We start from the raw sequence: 14,030 nt of genomic DNA, 5'->3' as shown, positions 1-14,030 counted from the left end.
CACCTTAATCTCCAACCGCAACCCAGCCCACACACACGTTGCTCCGCTAACGTCAACCTTCTCACTATACCTCAATCTCATCTATCTCACCGCCTAACCCTCGCCCACCTCCCGGCCTCTGGCCTGAAACGCCCTCCCTCCTCAAATCCGACAATGACTTTCCCCCACTTCAAAGCCTTCCCGAAGGCCCGTCTCCTCCAAGAGACCTTCCTTGATTAAGCCCTCCTTTCCTCTTCTCCCTCTCCCTTCTGTGTCACCCTGACTTGTTCCCTTTGCTCCCTAACTTGATCCCCCCCTCCCAACCCCACAGCATTCATGTCCCTGATTTATTTGTTTCTGATAATGTCAGTCTCTCCCTCCATTCATTCGGTCGTATTTACTGAGCGCTTACTGTGCGCAGAGCGCTGTAGTCAGGGCTTGGAATTTGGCAGCAGATAGAGACAATTCCTGCCCAACAACGGGCGCATAGTCTAAAAGGGGGAGACAGCAAAACAAAACGAGTAGTCAGGCAACCCTAAGCGCGTCGTGAGCGGGGAATGTGTCTTTTTATTAGGGTATCGTGCTCTCCCAAGTGCTTACCACAGTGCTCCGCACACAGTAAGAGCTCAATAAATAGGATTTAATGAATGACTGAATGAATGGACTGTTCTGACCGGGACCGTTGCCTCTGGCAGAGATGGGTTCCTGGGTTAGTCGTTGTTATTGTTGCATGTGCCTGAATTTACCCGGTTCTTTCTCTCCCCGAGCGCCTACCCGCCACCCCCCCTTTCAGACTCCGAGTCCCCTGACGGTCAGGTCCGGTGACTTTGTACCAACCTCAGCCCTGGGCACGGAGATTGGCACAAGGCAAGCGCTTAGCCGACGCCAGAAACAGTAACAGCGATCATGAATAATTCCCAGCCAAAGCAGCAATTGTGTTCTCCTTTCCGGCATCCTCTCCATATGCCCCTTCCCGGATCTCCGGGCCCTCCCTCCCCCCCCCCGCTGCGGTTTCCCAGCGGAGATGCCCGCGAGGAAGGCAGGGGGCAGGAAGGGGTGGTGGCGGGGGGCCCCTGAACAGCTGTTTGCGTGTCGTCCCTCCCGCTTTCCCCTCAGGGGTCCGAGCACTTGTTCCCAAGGAACAGATGGGCAGAAGGGCAAGCGGGTGGGCTCTCCGCCCTCCAAACTCTGCCCGGTCCAGAGCCATCGCAGCCCTGGGACACCGGGAACCCCTCGGGAATTGCCAGGTAAGACCGTGAGCCCCACCGTCTCGGACCGGAGGGTCGCCGACGGCGACGTCGGGACCGTCGGCGGAACCCTAGGATCGGCAGCTGAAGCGTTTATTAATAACGTTGGTATTTGTTAAGCGCTTACTAGGTGCAGAGCACCGTTCTAAGCGCTGGGGGAGATACAGGGTAACCAGGTTGTCCCTCATGAGGCTCCCAGTTAATCCCCATTTTACAGATGAGGCAACTGCGGGCCAGAGAAGGGAAGTGACTCGCCCACAGTCACCCGGCTGACAAGTGGCAGAGCCGGGATTCAAACCCGTGACCTCTGACTCCGAAGCCCGGGCTCTTTCCACCGAGCCACGCTGCTTCTCATTTATTGAGACTGTACTGAGTGCAGGAGGCTGGGAACCTACGGCACGTAGAGCCCTGCCCTGGGTGCTACTGCATGCCGAGAGCACTGTACTGAGGGCCTACTGGCATGTAGAGCGATATACTCGAGGCTTACTCTGAAGAGTGCTGTACTGGACACCTCCCACGTGCAGACCATTGTACTGAGTGTCTACCGCATGTCCAGCTCTATACTGGGACTTACCGTGTGCAGGATGCTGTACTGGCCACCTCCTATAGGCAGAGTGCTGCATTAGACCCCTACCTTGTACAGACCACTGTACTGGGTGCCTGAGGAACGTACAGTAGGGAGACACTGCGGTGAAGCCAGTAAGTCGTGGCTTCCAAATCCCACTCACCCAATCGACCACCCATAGCATTTATTCATTCATTCAGTCGTATTTACTGAGCACTTACTGTGTGCAGAGCATTATACTAAGCGCTTGGGAGAGTACAGTACATCAAAAACAGACACATTCCCTGCCCACAACGAGCTTACGGTCTAGAAAGGGGGAGACAGATATTAATACGCATAATAAATTGCAGCGTGGCTCAGCTGAAAGAGCCCGGGCTTCGGAGCCAGAGGTCACGGGTTCGACTCCCGGCTCTGCCGCTCGTCAGCTGTGTGACCGCGGGCGAGTCGCTTCACTTCTCTGGGCCTCAGTGACCTCGTCTGTAAACTGAGGATTAACCGTGAGCCTCGCGTGGGACGACCCGATGACCCCGTATCTCCCCCGGCGCTTAGAACGGTGCTCCGCACCTAGTAAGCGCTTAACAAATACCAACATTATTATATATACATAAGTGCTGTAGGGCCGAAGGGGGGAAGAACAAAGGGAGCAAGCCAGGGTGACGCAGAAGGGAGGGGGAGGATAGTCAGGGAAGGCCTCCAGGAGGAGACGGGCCTCCATTTAGGCTATGAAGTGACGGGGAGAGTAATGGTCGGTCAGATTCGAGGAGGGAGGGAGTTCCAGGCCAGAGGCAGGACGCGGGTGAGGGGTCGGCGGTGGAATAGGTGAGACGGAGGCACAGTGCGAAGGTTAGCATTAGAGGAGCCAAGCGTGCGGGCTGAGTTGTAGTAGGAGAACGGCGAGGGGAGGCCGGAGGGGGCAAGGTGATGGACTGCTCTGAGGCGCAACCACTGGAAATTTTTGAGGCATGGGGTGATATGCCCTGAATGTTTCTGTAGAAAAATGATCCGGGCAGCAACGTACGGACTCGTTTCCCCCCTTTCCCTCCGCCCCTCCCCCTCTCCCTTCCCATCCCCTCAGCACCGTACTCGTCCGCTCAACTGTATATATTTTCATTACCCTATTCATTTTGTTAATGAAATGTACATCGCCTCGATTCGATTTGGTCGCCGTCGTTTTTACGAGATGTTCTTCCCCTCGACTCTATTTACCGCCATCGTTCTCGTCTCCCCCGATCAGACCGTGAGCCCGTCGAACGGCGGGGACCGTCTCTATCTGTTGCCGACTCGTTCATTCCAAGCGCTTAGTACAGCGCTCTGCACAGAGTAAGCGCTCAATAAATACTAGTGAATGACTGGAATGGGGAGAGACGGGAGGCAGATCGGGTAGTCTGACCACCTAGTGAGAGACGCAGGCATTAAAATAAATTAGAGACAGGGGATGCAGCGGAGTATTAAGGAGGTAGACGTATGTGCTGTAGTTTCCGGGGCAGGAGTGAGTATCACGGTGCTTAAAAGGGAGTACCAACCCACGTGCCTAGGCGACGCAGAAGGGAGAGCAAACGGTGTGGGGAAAACCCTAATGAGAAGCGGCGTGGCTCAGTGGAAAGAGCCCGGGCTTGGGAGTCAGAGGTCGTGGGTTCTAATCCCGGCTCTGCCACTCGTCTGCTGTGGGAACTTGGGCTAGTCACTTCACTTCTCTGTGCCTCAGTTACCTCATCTGTAAAGATGGGGATTTAAAAAACAAATGTGAGCCCCACGTGGGACAATCTGATTCCCCTGTATCTACCCCAGCGTTTAGAACAGCGCTCTGCACGTAGTAAGTGCTTAACAAATACCATAATTGTTATTGTTAATGTTGGGGGGGCTTAAGGGAACCTATAAGGGGCAGAGTTGGGACGGAGGGGATCCCTGGGAGGGAGGCTAGAGTAGATTTGGAGGTGGAAGAGGCAGCCCGGCCTAGGGGGTGGAGAACGGGCAGGGGAATCAGAAGAGAAGCAGCGTGGCTCAGTGGAAAGAGCACGGGCCTTGGAGTCAGAGGACATGGGTTCGAATCCCGGCTCGCTCACTTGTCAGCTGTGTGACTTTGGGCAAGTCACTTCACTTCTCGGTGCCTCAGTTACCTCATCTGTGAAATGGGGATGCAGACTGTGAGCCCCACGTGGGACAACCTGATTCCCCTGTGTCTACCCCGGCGCTTAGAACAGTGCTCAGCACATAGTAAGCGCTTAACAAATATCAACATTATTATTATTATTATTATTATTATTAAGGACCTGGGTTCTAATGTCGCCTCCGCCCCTTGTCTGCTGGGTGACCTTAAGCAGGTCTGGGGCTAACCTTCTCACTGGGCCTCCATCTCGCCGGTCCCGCGGCCGACCCCTGGCCCACGTCCCGCCTCGGGCCTGCAACGCCCTCCCTCCTCAAATCCCACAGACGATTGCTCTCTCCCCATTTCGAGTCTTATTGTAGCCCATCTCCTCCAAGAGGCCTTCCCAGACTAAGTCCCACTTTTCCTCCTCTCCCATTCCCCTCTGCGTCACGGTAACCTGCTCCCTTTGCCCTCCTCCACGCCCGACCCCACAGCACTTATGTCCCTATCTGTCATTTCATCTCTTTGCACTGACGTCCGTCTCCCCACCTCTAGACTGTGAGCTCGTTATGGGCAGGGATCGTCACCGTTTACTGTCGTATCGTTCTTTCCCAAGCTCTTAGCACAGTGCTCCGCACACAGTAAGTGCTTAATTAGGAGCAGCGTGGCTTAATGACAAGAGCATGGGCTTGGGAGTCGGAGAACCTGGGTTCTAATCCCGGCTCCGCCACTTGTCTGCTGCGTGACTTGAGGCAAGCCACTTAACTTCCCTGTGCCTCAGTGACTTCCTCTGTAAAATGGGGATTAAGACCGTGAGCCCCACGTGGAACAACCTCATGACCTTGTATCTACCCCGGTGCTTAGAACAGGGCTCGGCACATAGTGAGTGCTTAACGAGTAGCATTATTATTATCACTGTTAATAATTATGATTGAATGAATGAATGAAAGTCACTGGACTTCCCTCTGCCTCAGTGGGCTCATCTGGAAAATGGGGATGAAGAGTGTAAACCCCTCGTGGGACCACCTGATGACCCTGTATCTGCCCTACGGCTTAGAACAAGGCTTGGCACATAGTAAGTGCCTAACAAATACCGTTATTATTATTACGAATGTATGAATGAAGGATGGATGGATGGATGGATGGATGGATGGATGGATGGATGGATGGATGGATGGATGAAAGTCACTGGACTTCTCTGTGCCTCAGTGGCCTCATCTGGAAAATGGGGATGAAGAGTGTGAGCCCCACGTGGGACCGCCTGATGACCCCGTATCTGCCCTAGTGCTTAGAACAGTGCTCGCCACATAGTAAGTGCTTAATGCATACGAACATTATGATTATGATGATGATTATTATTAATTAATAAAGATGAGGAGGTGGGGGAGGGGGCTTCCGGTGGGCCCTGAGGTGTGAAGCCCAGGGCTCGGCCGCCGCCGCGAGGCCTGACGGGAAGGAGCGTGAGAGAGGGAGAGGGAGAGCGAGCGCGCGGGCGCGGGGTCGCGGGCGCGCGCCCCGGAGGCGGGCGGGCAGGCCCCGCCCCCCGCCCGGGCCCCGCCCCCGGGCCCGGCAGGCCCCGCCCCCCGCCCCCCCGCCGACCAATGGGAGCCGGGGATGTTGGCGGGTGGCGCCGGAGCGCGCGGGCGCGCGGGCGGGAGGGGGAGGGGGGGGGAGAGGGAGCCGGGGGGAGGGAGGGCGGCGGCGGCGGCCGAGGTGGGGAAGGACCGTCCGAGCGGCCGAGGCGGCGGCGAGGAGGAGGATGATGATGATGATGATGATGGAGGAGTCGGAAGGTAAGGGTGCCCCCCCCCCCCGCCTGCCCCGTTCCTGCCCCCGCTGGCCGCCGCGCCTTCCCCCGCCGCGCCTTCCCCCTCCCCTCGCTGCGCCTCCTCTTTCCGCCGCCCCCCGCTTCCCCAGCCATCCCTCGCCTCCCTTCCTGTTCCCTCCCCTCCTGTTCCCTCTCCTCCCCATTCTGCCCCACCCCTGCCCTCCTTTTTCCTCCTCTGCCCTGCCCTGCCCTGCCCTGCCCTGTCCATCCCTCCTCTCCCCATCCCGCCTTTCTTCCTCTCCCCTCCTCCCCTCCCTACCTCTCCCCTTCCCTTCTCCTCCCTGCCCCCCCCTCCTCCCCATTTCTCCCCTCCCCATCCCGCCCTTCCTCTCTCCCTCCCTCTCCCTCCCCACCCTCCCCTCCTTATCCCTCCCCATCTGTCCTCTTCCCCTCTCCTCCCTGCCCCCCCCCCTCCTCCCCATTTCTCCCCTCCCCCTCCCCATTTCTCCCCTCCCCATCCCGCCCTTCCTCTCCCCTCCACATCCCTCCCCTCCCTCCTTCCCTCCCCACCTCTCCCCTTCCCATCTCCTCCCTGCCCTTCCTCTCCCTTCCCCATTTCTCCTCTCCCCATCTCGCCCTCCCTCTCCCCTCCCCATTTCTCCTCTCCCCATCCCGCCCTTCCTCTCTCCTCCCCATCCGCCCCTCCACAGGCCTCCCCTCCCTATCCCTCCCCATCTGTCCCCTTCCTCTCCGCCCCTCCTCTCCCCAGCCGTCCCCATCCCTCCCCTGCCTCTCTCCTCCCCACCCCTGCTTTCCCTTCCCTTTTGTCCCCCTCCTCTCCCCCATCTGTCCCGGCCCAGCTTTGAGGCAGAGGATGCGGTGTCGGCGGGGCGGGCACCTGGTCTGGATGCCCGGCCTGAGAGGGAGGCTGCCCCGCTCCCCTGCCCCTCATCCCACATCCCGTGCCCCCCCGACCCGATGCCCGGCCGGCCCAGCCCGGGAAACCGGCCGCCACCGTCTTGCCCCAGCCGCCGGGCCCTGAGCCTTCGGGATGGGCCACCCGCCGTCCGCCCGCCCGGCCCCCCAGGCTCCAGGTCCTGCCCGCCCACCGTCCGGGTGCGGGTTCGGGATCCGGTGTCACCTGCCTACCCGGGCTTGGGTCCGGCCCCTGGGATCCGAGGCTGCCTGGCCACCCAGGCTCTGGGTCCCGGTCAGGGGTCGCGGGCCACCCGCCCACCTAGGCTCCAGGTCCAGGTCAGAGGTCCGGGCCTCCTGCCCGCTCGGGGTTCGAGGCCTCTTGCCCTCCCAGGTCTGGGTCGCGGGTTCGGGTCCGCCGGAGAACAAGATGCAGTGCTGCCCGGAAAGGGCACGGGGGGGTGGGCGGGGAAGGGTCTACACCCGAGGCGCCTTTCTGGACCCCGGCACTCCCACCACCCAGTGCCTCGTGCTTTCTCCTTCCCTCCTCGGCCCCCGACCCCTTAACAGGCCCTGCTAAGTCCTGCCCGGTCTTCTTCCACGTCGCCCAGGGTCGCGCCTCCCCCTCCCCGGCCATCCTGGCCCTGGCGCCGGTCACGTCGCGGCCCCGCGGAAAGAGCGAGGAGCCGGGGGTCGGGAGATCCCGATTCCGGTCCCGGCTCTCCACTTGCCTGCTCTGGACCTCGGGGTCGTCATCAGTCAGATGGGGATGAAATGTCGGCTTTCCCTCCCCTTTCGATCCTGAGCCCCGTGCGGAACGGGGACTGTGTCTGGTGGGGTCTGGTCAGCCTGCAACTACCCCGGCGTGTGCAGAACGGGGCCCGCGCCCGATGGCGTCTGGCTGTCCCAGTGTGTCCAGAAAAGGGACTGGGTCTGGTGGGGTCCTAGTTAGCCTGTAACTACCCCAGGGCGTCCAGAACGGGGACCGCGTCCGAGGGGTCTGGTTAATCTGTAATTACCCCAGTCAGTGCAGAACGGGACCTGTGTCTGATGGGGTCCGGTTAGCCTGTAACTACCCCGGTGTTGCTTAATAAATACCGCCATCCTCTCCCTAAGCGGCGGGGTAGATTCCAACTCATCAGCTGGGACGCGGTCCCCGTCCCACAGGGGACTCGCGGTCTTAATCCCCGCTTTACAGACGAGATAACCGGAGCATAGAGAAGTGAAGTTACTTGCCCGAGGTGGCACGGCGCGCCGGTGGTGGAGCTGAGATTAGAACCCAGGTCCTTCTGACTCGCAGATCCGTGCTCTTTCCACTAGGCCGGCGATCGATCAGTCAGTTGTCTTTATTGAGAGCTTACGTGTGCAGAGCACTGTAGTAAGCGCTCGGGAGAGGACGATATAACAACAGAACAGACACATCCCCTGCCCACGGTGAGCCTGCAGTCTACAGAAGGGATGAGGGGAGAGAGTGTGACGATCCCACCCGATTGACATCTTTTGACACCGACTCACAGGTAGCCGCCCGGTCGGCCCCTAAAGGTCGCGGGGTCACCCGGGACGGTCAGGGGGCCGAAACCAGGGCCGGGGTGCGGAGCGGCTTCCCGCCCCCATCGGCTCCCCCGACCCGGCCGCTTCTCCCTCCGCCTGGCCGACCGTGCCCCCACCGGGACCCTCCCGGACCGGGGGGTGGACGGGCTCTGGTCCTCCTCCCGCCGCTGTCCGCAGCGTCCAACCGAGCCGCCCGACCGCCCCCGCTGAGCCCAGTGAGAAGACGAGCGGCGTAGGTGGGCGGGGGCACCTCAGGACACCGGGGACAGAAACCGAGGCGACGATTAAGCGAGGGCCCTCGCACCCCGGAAATTCTCCAGGAGGAGCCCTCGGGTGGTGCTTGGTGGGCGGAGATGAGAACTTACTGTGCGTCAAGCACTCTTCTAAGCACTGGGATAGACAGTTTATCCCGTCGGACACAGTCCCTGTCCCAAATGGGGCTCACGGTCTAAGCGGGCAGGAGGACAGGTAGTGAATCCCCATTTTAAAGATGAGGAACCGGGTCACCAGGAAGTGAAGTGACTTGCCAAAGGTCACGCAGCAGGTGAGAGGCAGAACCGGGATTTGAACGCGGGGCCTCTGATTCCCGGGCCCGAACTAGTACCGGCTCCTCCACTTGTCTGCTGCGCGACCTGGGCGAGTCACTTAGCCTCTCCGTGCCTCAGTTACCTCGTCTGGAAAAAATGGGGATCAAGAGTGTGAGCCCAATCTGAGATGGGGTCTGGGTCCAACCTGATTAACATGGATCCACCTCAGTGCTTCCAACGGTGCTTGGCATATAGTAGGCGCTTAACAAGTCCCATAATAATAGTAATTGTTATTATTACCGTTGTTATTATTTCCCCCACGCCACCTTGCCTCCAGGCAAGTAGACGGAGAGATTGATAAATGGGGTCAGAGCAGTGGCGATTCTTCCACCGGCCTAAAGACCCTTTCCTGATAATGATGATTATCATCGTGGTATTTAAGCGCTTACTATGTGCCAGGCACAGTACGAAGCACTGGGGCAGGTAGAACTCTGTCAGGTCGGACACAGTCCCTTCCTGCATGGGGCTCACAGTCTTAATCCCCGTTTTACAGATGAGGGAACTGAGGCCCAGAGAAATGCAGAGACTTGCCCAAGGTCACCCAGCGGACAAGCGGTGGAGCCAGGATTAGAACCCAGGTTCTTCAGACTCCCAGGCCATGCTGCTTCCCACCGGGACGAAAAGCACAACCTCTTCCCCCGCCAACCACTTTGCTTCCGGGGAGGAAATGCCAAAACTTCCCTGGCAGAGAACTCCGGTCTCTCTCCAGCCTCCCTGAATGTTCCGGTCGCACCCACCGATCGTGGTCGAATAGCGAGGCTGCTAGTGATACGGCGTCCGTCCCTCTCCTACTCCGAGCCGATGGGATTTAGTAGATCCGTCCGTCGGTCGTATTTATCGAGCACTTTACCGTGTGCGGCGCCCTGTGCTGAGTGCTTGAGTCAGAGGTCGTGGGTTCGAATCCCGGCTCTGCCACTTGGCAGCCGTGTGACTGCGGGCGAGTCACTTGACTTCTCTGGGCCTCAGTGACCTCATCTGTAAAATGGGGATTAAGACTGTGAGCTCCATGTGGGACAACCCTGTAGCCCCCCAGCGCTTAGAACAGTGCTTTGCGCATAGTAAGCGCTTAACAGATACCATCATCATTATTCTTATTATTACACAGGGTTGGTCGATACGTTCCCTGCTCACGACGAGCTTTGAATCTAGATGCTGCCCATTTGTGCATTCCAAGCGCTGAGTACAGTGCTCTGCACCTAGTAAGCGCTCATTAAAGGCTATGGAATGAATCTAGATGTGAATGAGCTTTTAGTCGTTGAGACTCTCCAGTCCAACCCCACCGTGGTCATTTGCCTCCACCGCCCCATTCCCCGACCGGTCTCCATCCTTCCCCTCCTCGTCCTCCTCCTCCGTTCCCGCTTCTCCTGCTGCTCCGTGGCACCTCCTCCCAGCCGGGGGTGCTCCCTCTTCACCCAAGGAGGGGGGGCATTCCCGGAGAGATCGCTTTCTCCCCCAACTCTTCCTCCCGGGGTGCAGGAGGAGGGGGAAAAAGCCGGGCTCTGCTCTCACCCGTGCCCTGCTTCTGGCCCGGAACGCCCTCCCTCCTCATATCCAACAGACAATGGAGAAGGAGCGTGGCTCAGTGGAGAGAGCACGGGCTTTGGGGTCAGAGGTCATGGGGTCGAATCCCGGCTCGGCCACCTGTCAGCTATGTGACTTCGGGCGAGTCACTTCACTTCTCGGTGCCTCAGTGACCTCATCTGTAAAATGGGGATGAAGACCGTGAGCCCCACGTGGGACAACCTGATTCCCCTGTGTCTACCCCAGCGCTCAGAACAGTGCTCGGCACATGGTAAGCGCTTAACAAATACCAACGTTATTATTATTACAATGACTCTCCCCCGTTTCAAAGCCTTATTGAAGGCCCATCTCCTCCCAGAAGCCTTCCCTGACTAAGCCTTCCTTTCCTCCTCTCCCTCTCCCTTCTCTGTCACCCTGACTGACTCCCTTTTTCCATCCTCCCGACCCCCCAAGTCCCCTAACGCTTTTGTACGTATCAGTAATTAGTTATAATAATGTTGGTATTTGTTAAGCGCTTACTATGTGCAGAGCACCGTTCTGAGCGCTGGGGGAGATGCAGGGTCATCAGGTTGTCCCACATGAGGCTCACAGTCTTAATCCCCGTTTTGATAATAATAATAATGTTGATATTTGTTAAGCGCTCACTGTGTGCCGAGCACCGTTCTAAGCGCTGGGGGGAGATACAGGGTAATCGGGTTGTCCCACGTGAGGCTCACAGTCTTCATCCCTGTTTTACAGATGAGGTCACTGAGGCCCAGAGAAGTGAAGTGACTTGCCACAGTCGCACAGCTGACGAGCGGCGGGGCCGGGATTCGAACCCATGACCTCTGACTCCCAAGCCCGGGCTCTTTCCACCGAGCCACAAGTAATGTCCGTCTCCCCTTCTGGACTGTAAGGTCGCTGTGGGCGAGGGATGTGCCCGTTTATTGTTGTATTGTACCCTCCCAAGTGCTTAGTTCAGTGCTCTGCACACAGTAAGCACTCAATGAATACGACTGACTGAGAAGATGGGGCCCAGGCCCTCATTTAGTGATATTTATTGAGCACTCGTTCTCTGCCGAGCACTGTGCCGAGCACTCGAGAGAAGTCGATAGGAACCCCGCCCACAGCCCTAAGCGCTCAGGATGGGGAGAGGGAAAGGAGAGGCCCAGAGCCCCGGGGGAAAATCAAACAGATGCAACCTCGGTCGTAACCAGGTAAGGGGCCGGTAGTGCAGGCGGAGGACGGCGGGAGCAAGAGGGGCTGGGGACGTAGAGAAAAGTGCCAAAGAAAAGCGCGAAGGCTTTAGGGGAAATCTTCAGGCCCACCTCTTGGTCGGTCAGAGCATCTGAAACACCGCGTCCCTAAATTAGTCATTTAAGTAGCGATTTGGCGGTGAAATGCAAACCCCGAGTTCCTGGAGGTTCGCCAAAGCCGGAGTCGACTGGCTTCCGGTTTATTTCGGGATGGAGAATTCGTTCCGTGGAATTTGGGACCTGGGTCCCGCCCGGGTACCGGGGGACGAGCCCGTCTGGATGAGGGCGAGCCCCGGCGGTCGGGTGGACTAGGCAGGTTGACTTGCCTTGGAGGAAGGCGAGCGAGCCCGGGTCCGGTCACCAGGTTTTCCAGCCCCAACCGCGAGCGCCTCCCGCCTAGGGGCTCGGCAGGCCCAGGGGAGACGGGGGGCGGGGAGTAAGGCGTTTGGAGGCTTGGGGCCGGGCTCACGCAGCAGGGGAAACGGCTGGGCTCGAAGCCGAGAGGACCTTAGGGGAGCAGTGTGGCCCAGAGGACAGAGCACGGGCCGGGCCGGGGGGGGGGGGCAAAAAGCCCCGGGTTCTAATTCCGGCTCCGCCACTTGTCCGCTGGGTGACTTCATTTCTCTGCACTTCAGTTCCCTCCTCCGTAAAATGGGGATTAAGACTGAGAGCACTGTGTGGGACGGGGATCCTGTCCAACCTGAACAGCTCGTATCTACCCCAGTGCTTAGTACAGTGCCTGGCCCATTGTAAGTGCTTAACGGATACCCTTAAAAAAAAAAGAGCCTCGCCATTCCTTGAGACCGAGCGGGATTGCGAAGGCCCGGAGAAGCCGAGTCCCCCGGAGGGCTTTGCAGTTCGGAATAATAATAATAATAATAATAATAATAATAATGTTGGTATTTGTTAAGCGCTTACTATGTGCCGAGCACTGTTCTAAGCGCTGGGGTAGACACAGGGGAATCGGGTCGTCCCACGTGGGGCTCACGGTCTTAATCCCCATTTTCCAGATGAGGGAATTGAGGCACAGAGAGGTTAAGTGACTCGCCCACAGTCACACAGCTGACAAGTGGCGGAGCTGGGATTCGAACTCATGAGCCCTGACTCCAAAGCCCGTGCTCTTTCCACTGTGCCACGCTGCTTCTCTGTCTGGGGCGGTGGCCTGGGGAGGAAGGGGTAGAATACCCCGCGTGGTTTGGAGGTCTGAAAAACGGGGGCTCACCCCCACAGCAGAGCTTTCCAGAGGTCCAAAAAGTAGGACCCGGATTTCCGGCCCAAGGGCCCCCGGCCTGCTCGACCACGGAGCGGGAGAGCGCGACGTCACCTCCTCCGAGCTGGCCCCGAGAGTGCCTCCCCGGGTCCCGGGCCTGCGTTCCCAACGCGTTGGGTCGATGGAGCCGTCGATCGATTGATCGGTGGCGTTACTTATCCAGCGCTTCCAGCGTGTGGAGCTTGGGGAGAGTGCGATCTCGGCAGCCCCGATCCCCGCCCTCGAGGAGCTTGCTTCGTCTCCGTTAGCAGAGCGGAGGAAAAAGGGGATCCCCGTCGGCGGCCGGGGGGGGGGGGGGGTCGACCGTGGTTCGAGATGACATCCGAAGGTCTCGTCCCTATTTATCCTGCCGCCGTTCGGCGGTCGAAACCCCGCCGGCGAGCCGGGAGCGGGAACCGCCCGAGGAATCTGGGAAGGGGAGAGCCGCGCTCCGGTCGAGGAGTGCCCGGGCCGGCGGGGGGAGGCTCAAAGGGCCGTGTTTACGTTTTTATCCGGAGGCTGGCTTCCAAGGGTGAGCAGAAGCGTGGAAGAGGGCAGAGGTGATGAGAAGTGGTCACGGAGGGATTGAAGTCATCTGAGGAGACTGGAAGCCCTGTCTTAGAGCGTGGGGAGGAGTGGGGAGGGATCTCGGATGATCTCAGATGATGGGGGACAGGCCCCTGCCTCCGGGCCGGAGGCTAACCCAGCCGTCCCGGAAGGGTGGAGTCCATCCCTCGTAATCATCATCATCATCATTCATTCAATCCCGTTCGTTGAGCGCTGATTGTGTACGCAGCGCTAATAACGATAAGGTGTCGGTTACGCACTTACCATGTGCCGGGCGCTGTACTGAGTGCTGGGGTGGATAGAGGCTAATCGGGTTGGGCACAGTCCCCGTCCCACATGGGGCTCACGGTCTCAGTCCCCGTTTTACAGATGAGGTCACCGAGGCCCGGAGAACTGAAGTGACGCGCCCGAGGCCACCCGGCAGACGAGTGTCCTGTTCTGTGGTCCGTCTCCCCCTTCTAGACTGTGAGTCCGTTGTCGGGTAGGGATCGTCACTCTCTGTTGCCGAGCCGTACCTTCCGAGCGCGCAGCACAGTGCTCCGCACAGGCTAAGCGCGCGATAAATACGACCGAATGAATGAAAGCGGCAGAGCCGGGATGAGAACCCAGGTTCTTCCGACTCCCAGGCCCGTGCTCTAAACCGGCGGGCCACGCTGTTGCGTGAGAGGTCCCCGGGGCCGCGGAGGCCAAAACCGCCGTCCTCCTCGCCGCCCCTTCCGGCCTATCCCGGCCCGTCAGCGGGAGGTCCTCCGTGGTGTCC

General features: G+C 59.1%; 1 protein-coding gene across 1 annotated transcript in view; it reads left to right on the top strand.

The window, feature by feature from the left end:
• Positions 1–5,572: 5,572 nt before the first annotated feature.
• The window catches only part of ZC2HC1A (zinc finger C2HC-type containing 1A), a 35,242-nt gene continuing 26,784 nt past the window's right edge, over positions 5,573–14,030 (top strand). Inside the window, exon 1 of the mRNA XM_029069387.1 lies at positions 5,573–5,670. Within this exon, the coding sequence (XP_028925220.1) occupies positions 5,637–5,670 (34 nt within the window). The 5' untranslated portion in view covers positions 5,573–5,636. The remainder of the gene's footprint in view (positions 5,671–14,030) is intronic.

The sequence above is a fragment of the Ornithorhynchus anatinus genome, chromosome 7 (genome assembly GCF_004115215.2).
Source record: "Ornithorhynchus anatinus isolate Pmale09 chromosome 7, mOrnAna1.pri.v4, whole genome shotgun sequence".
Taxonomy (NCBI): domain Eukaryota; kingdom Metazoa; phylum Chordata; class Mammalia; order Monotremata; family Ornithorhynchidae; genus Ornithorhynchus; species Ornithorhynchus anatinus.
This window is presented reverse-complemented; position numbering and strand designations above follow the sequence as displayed.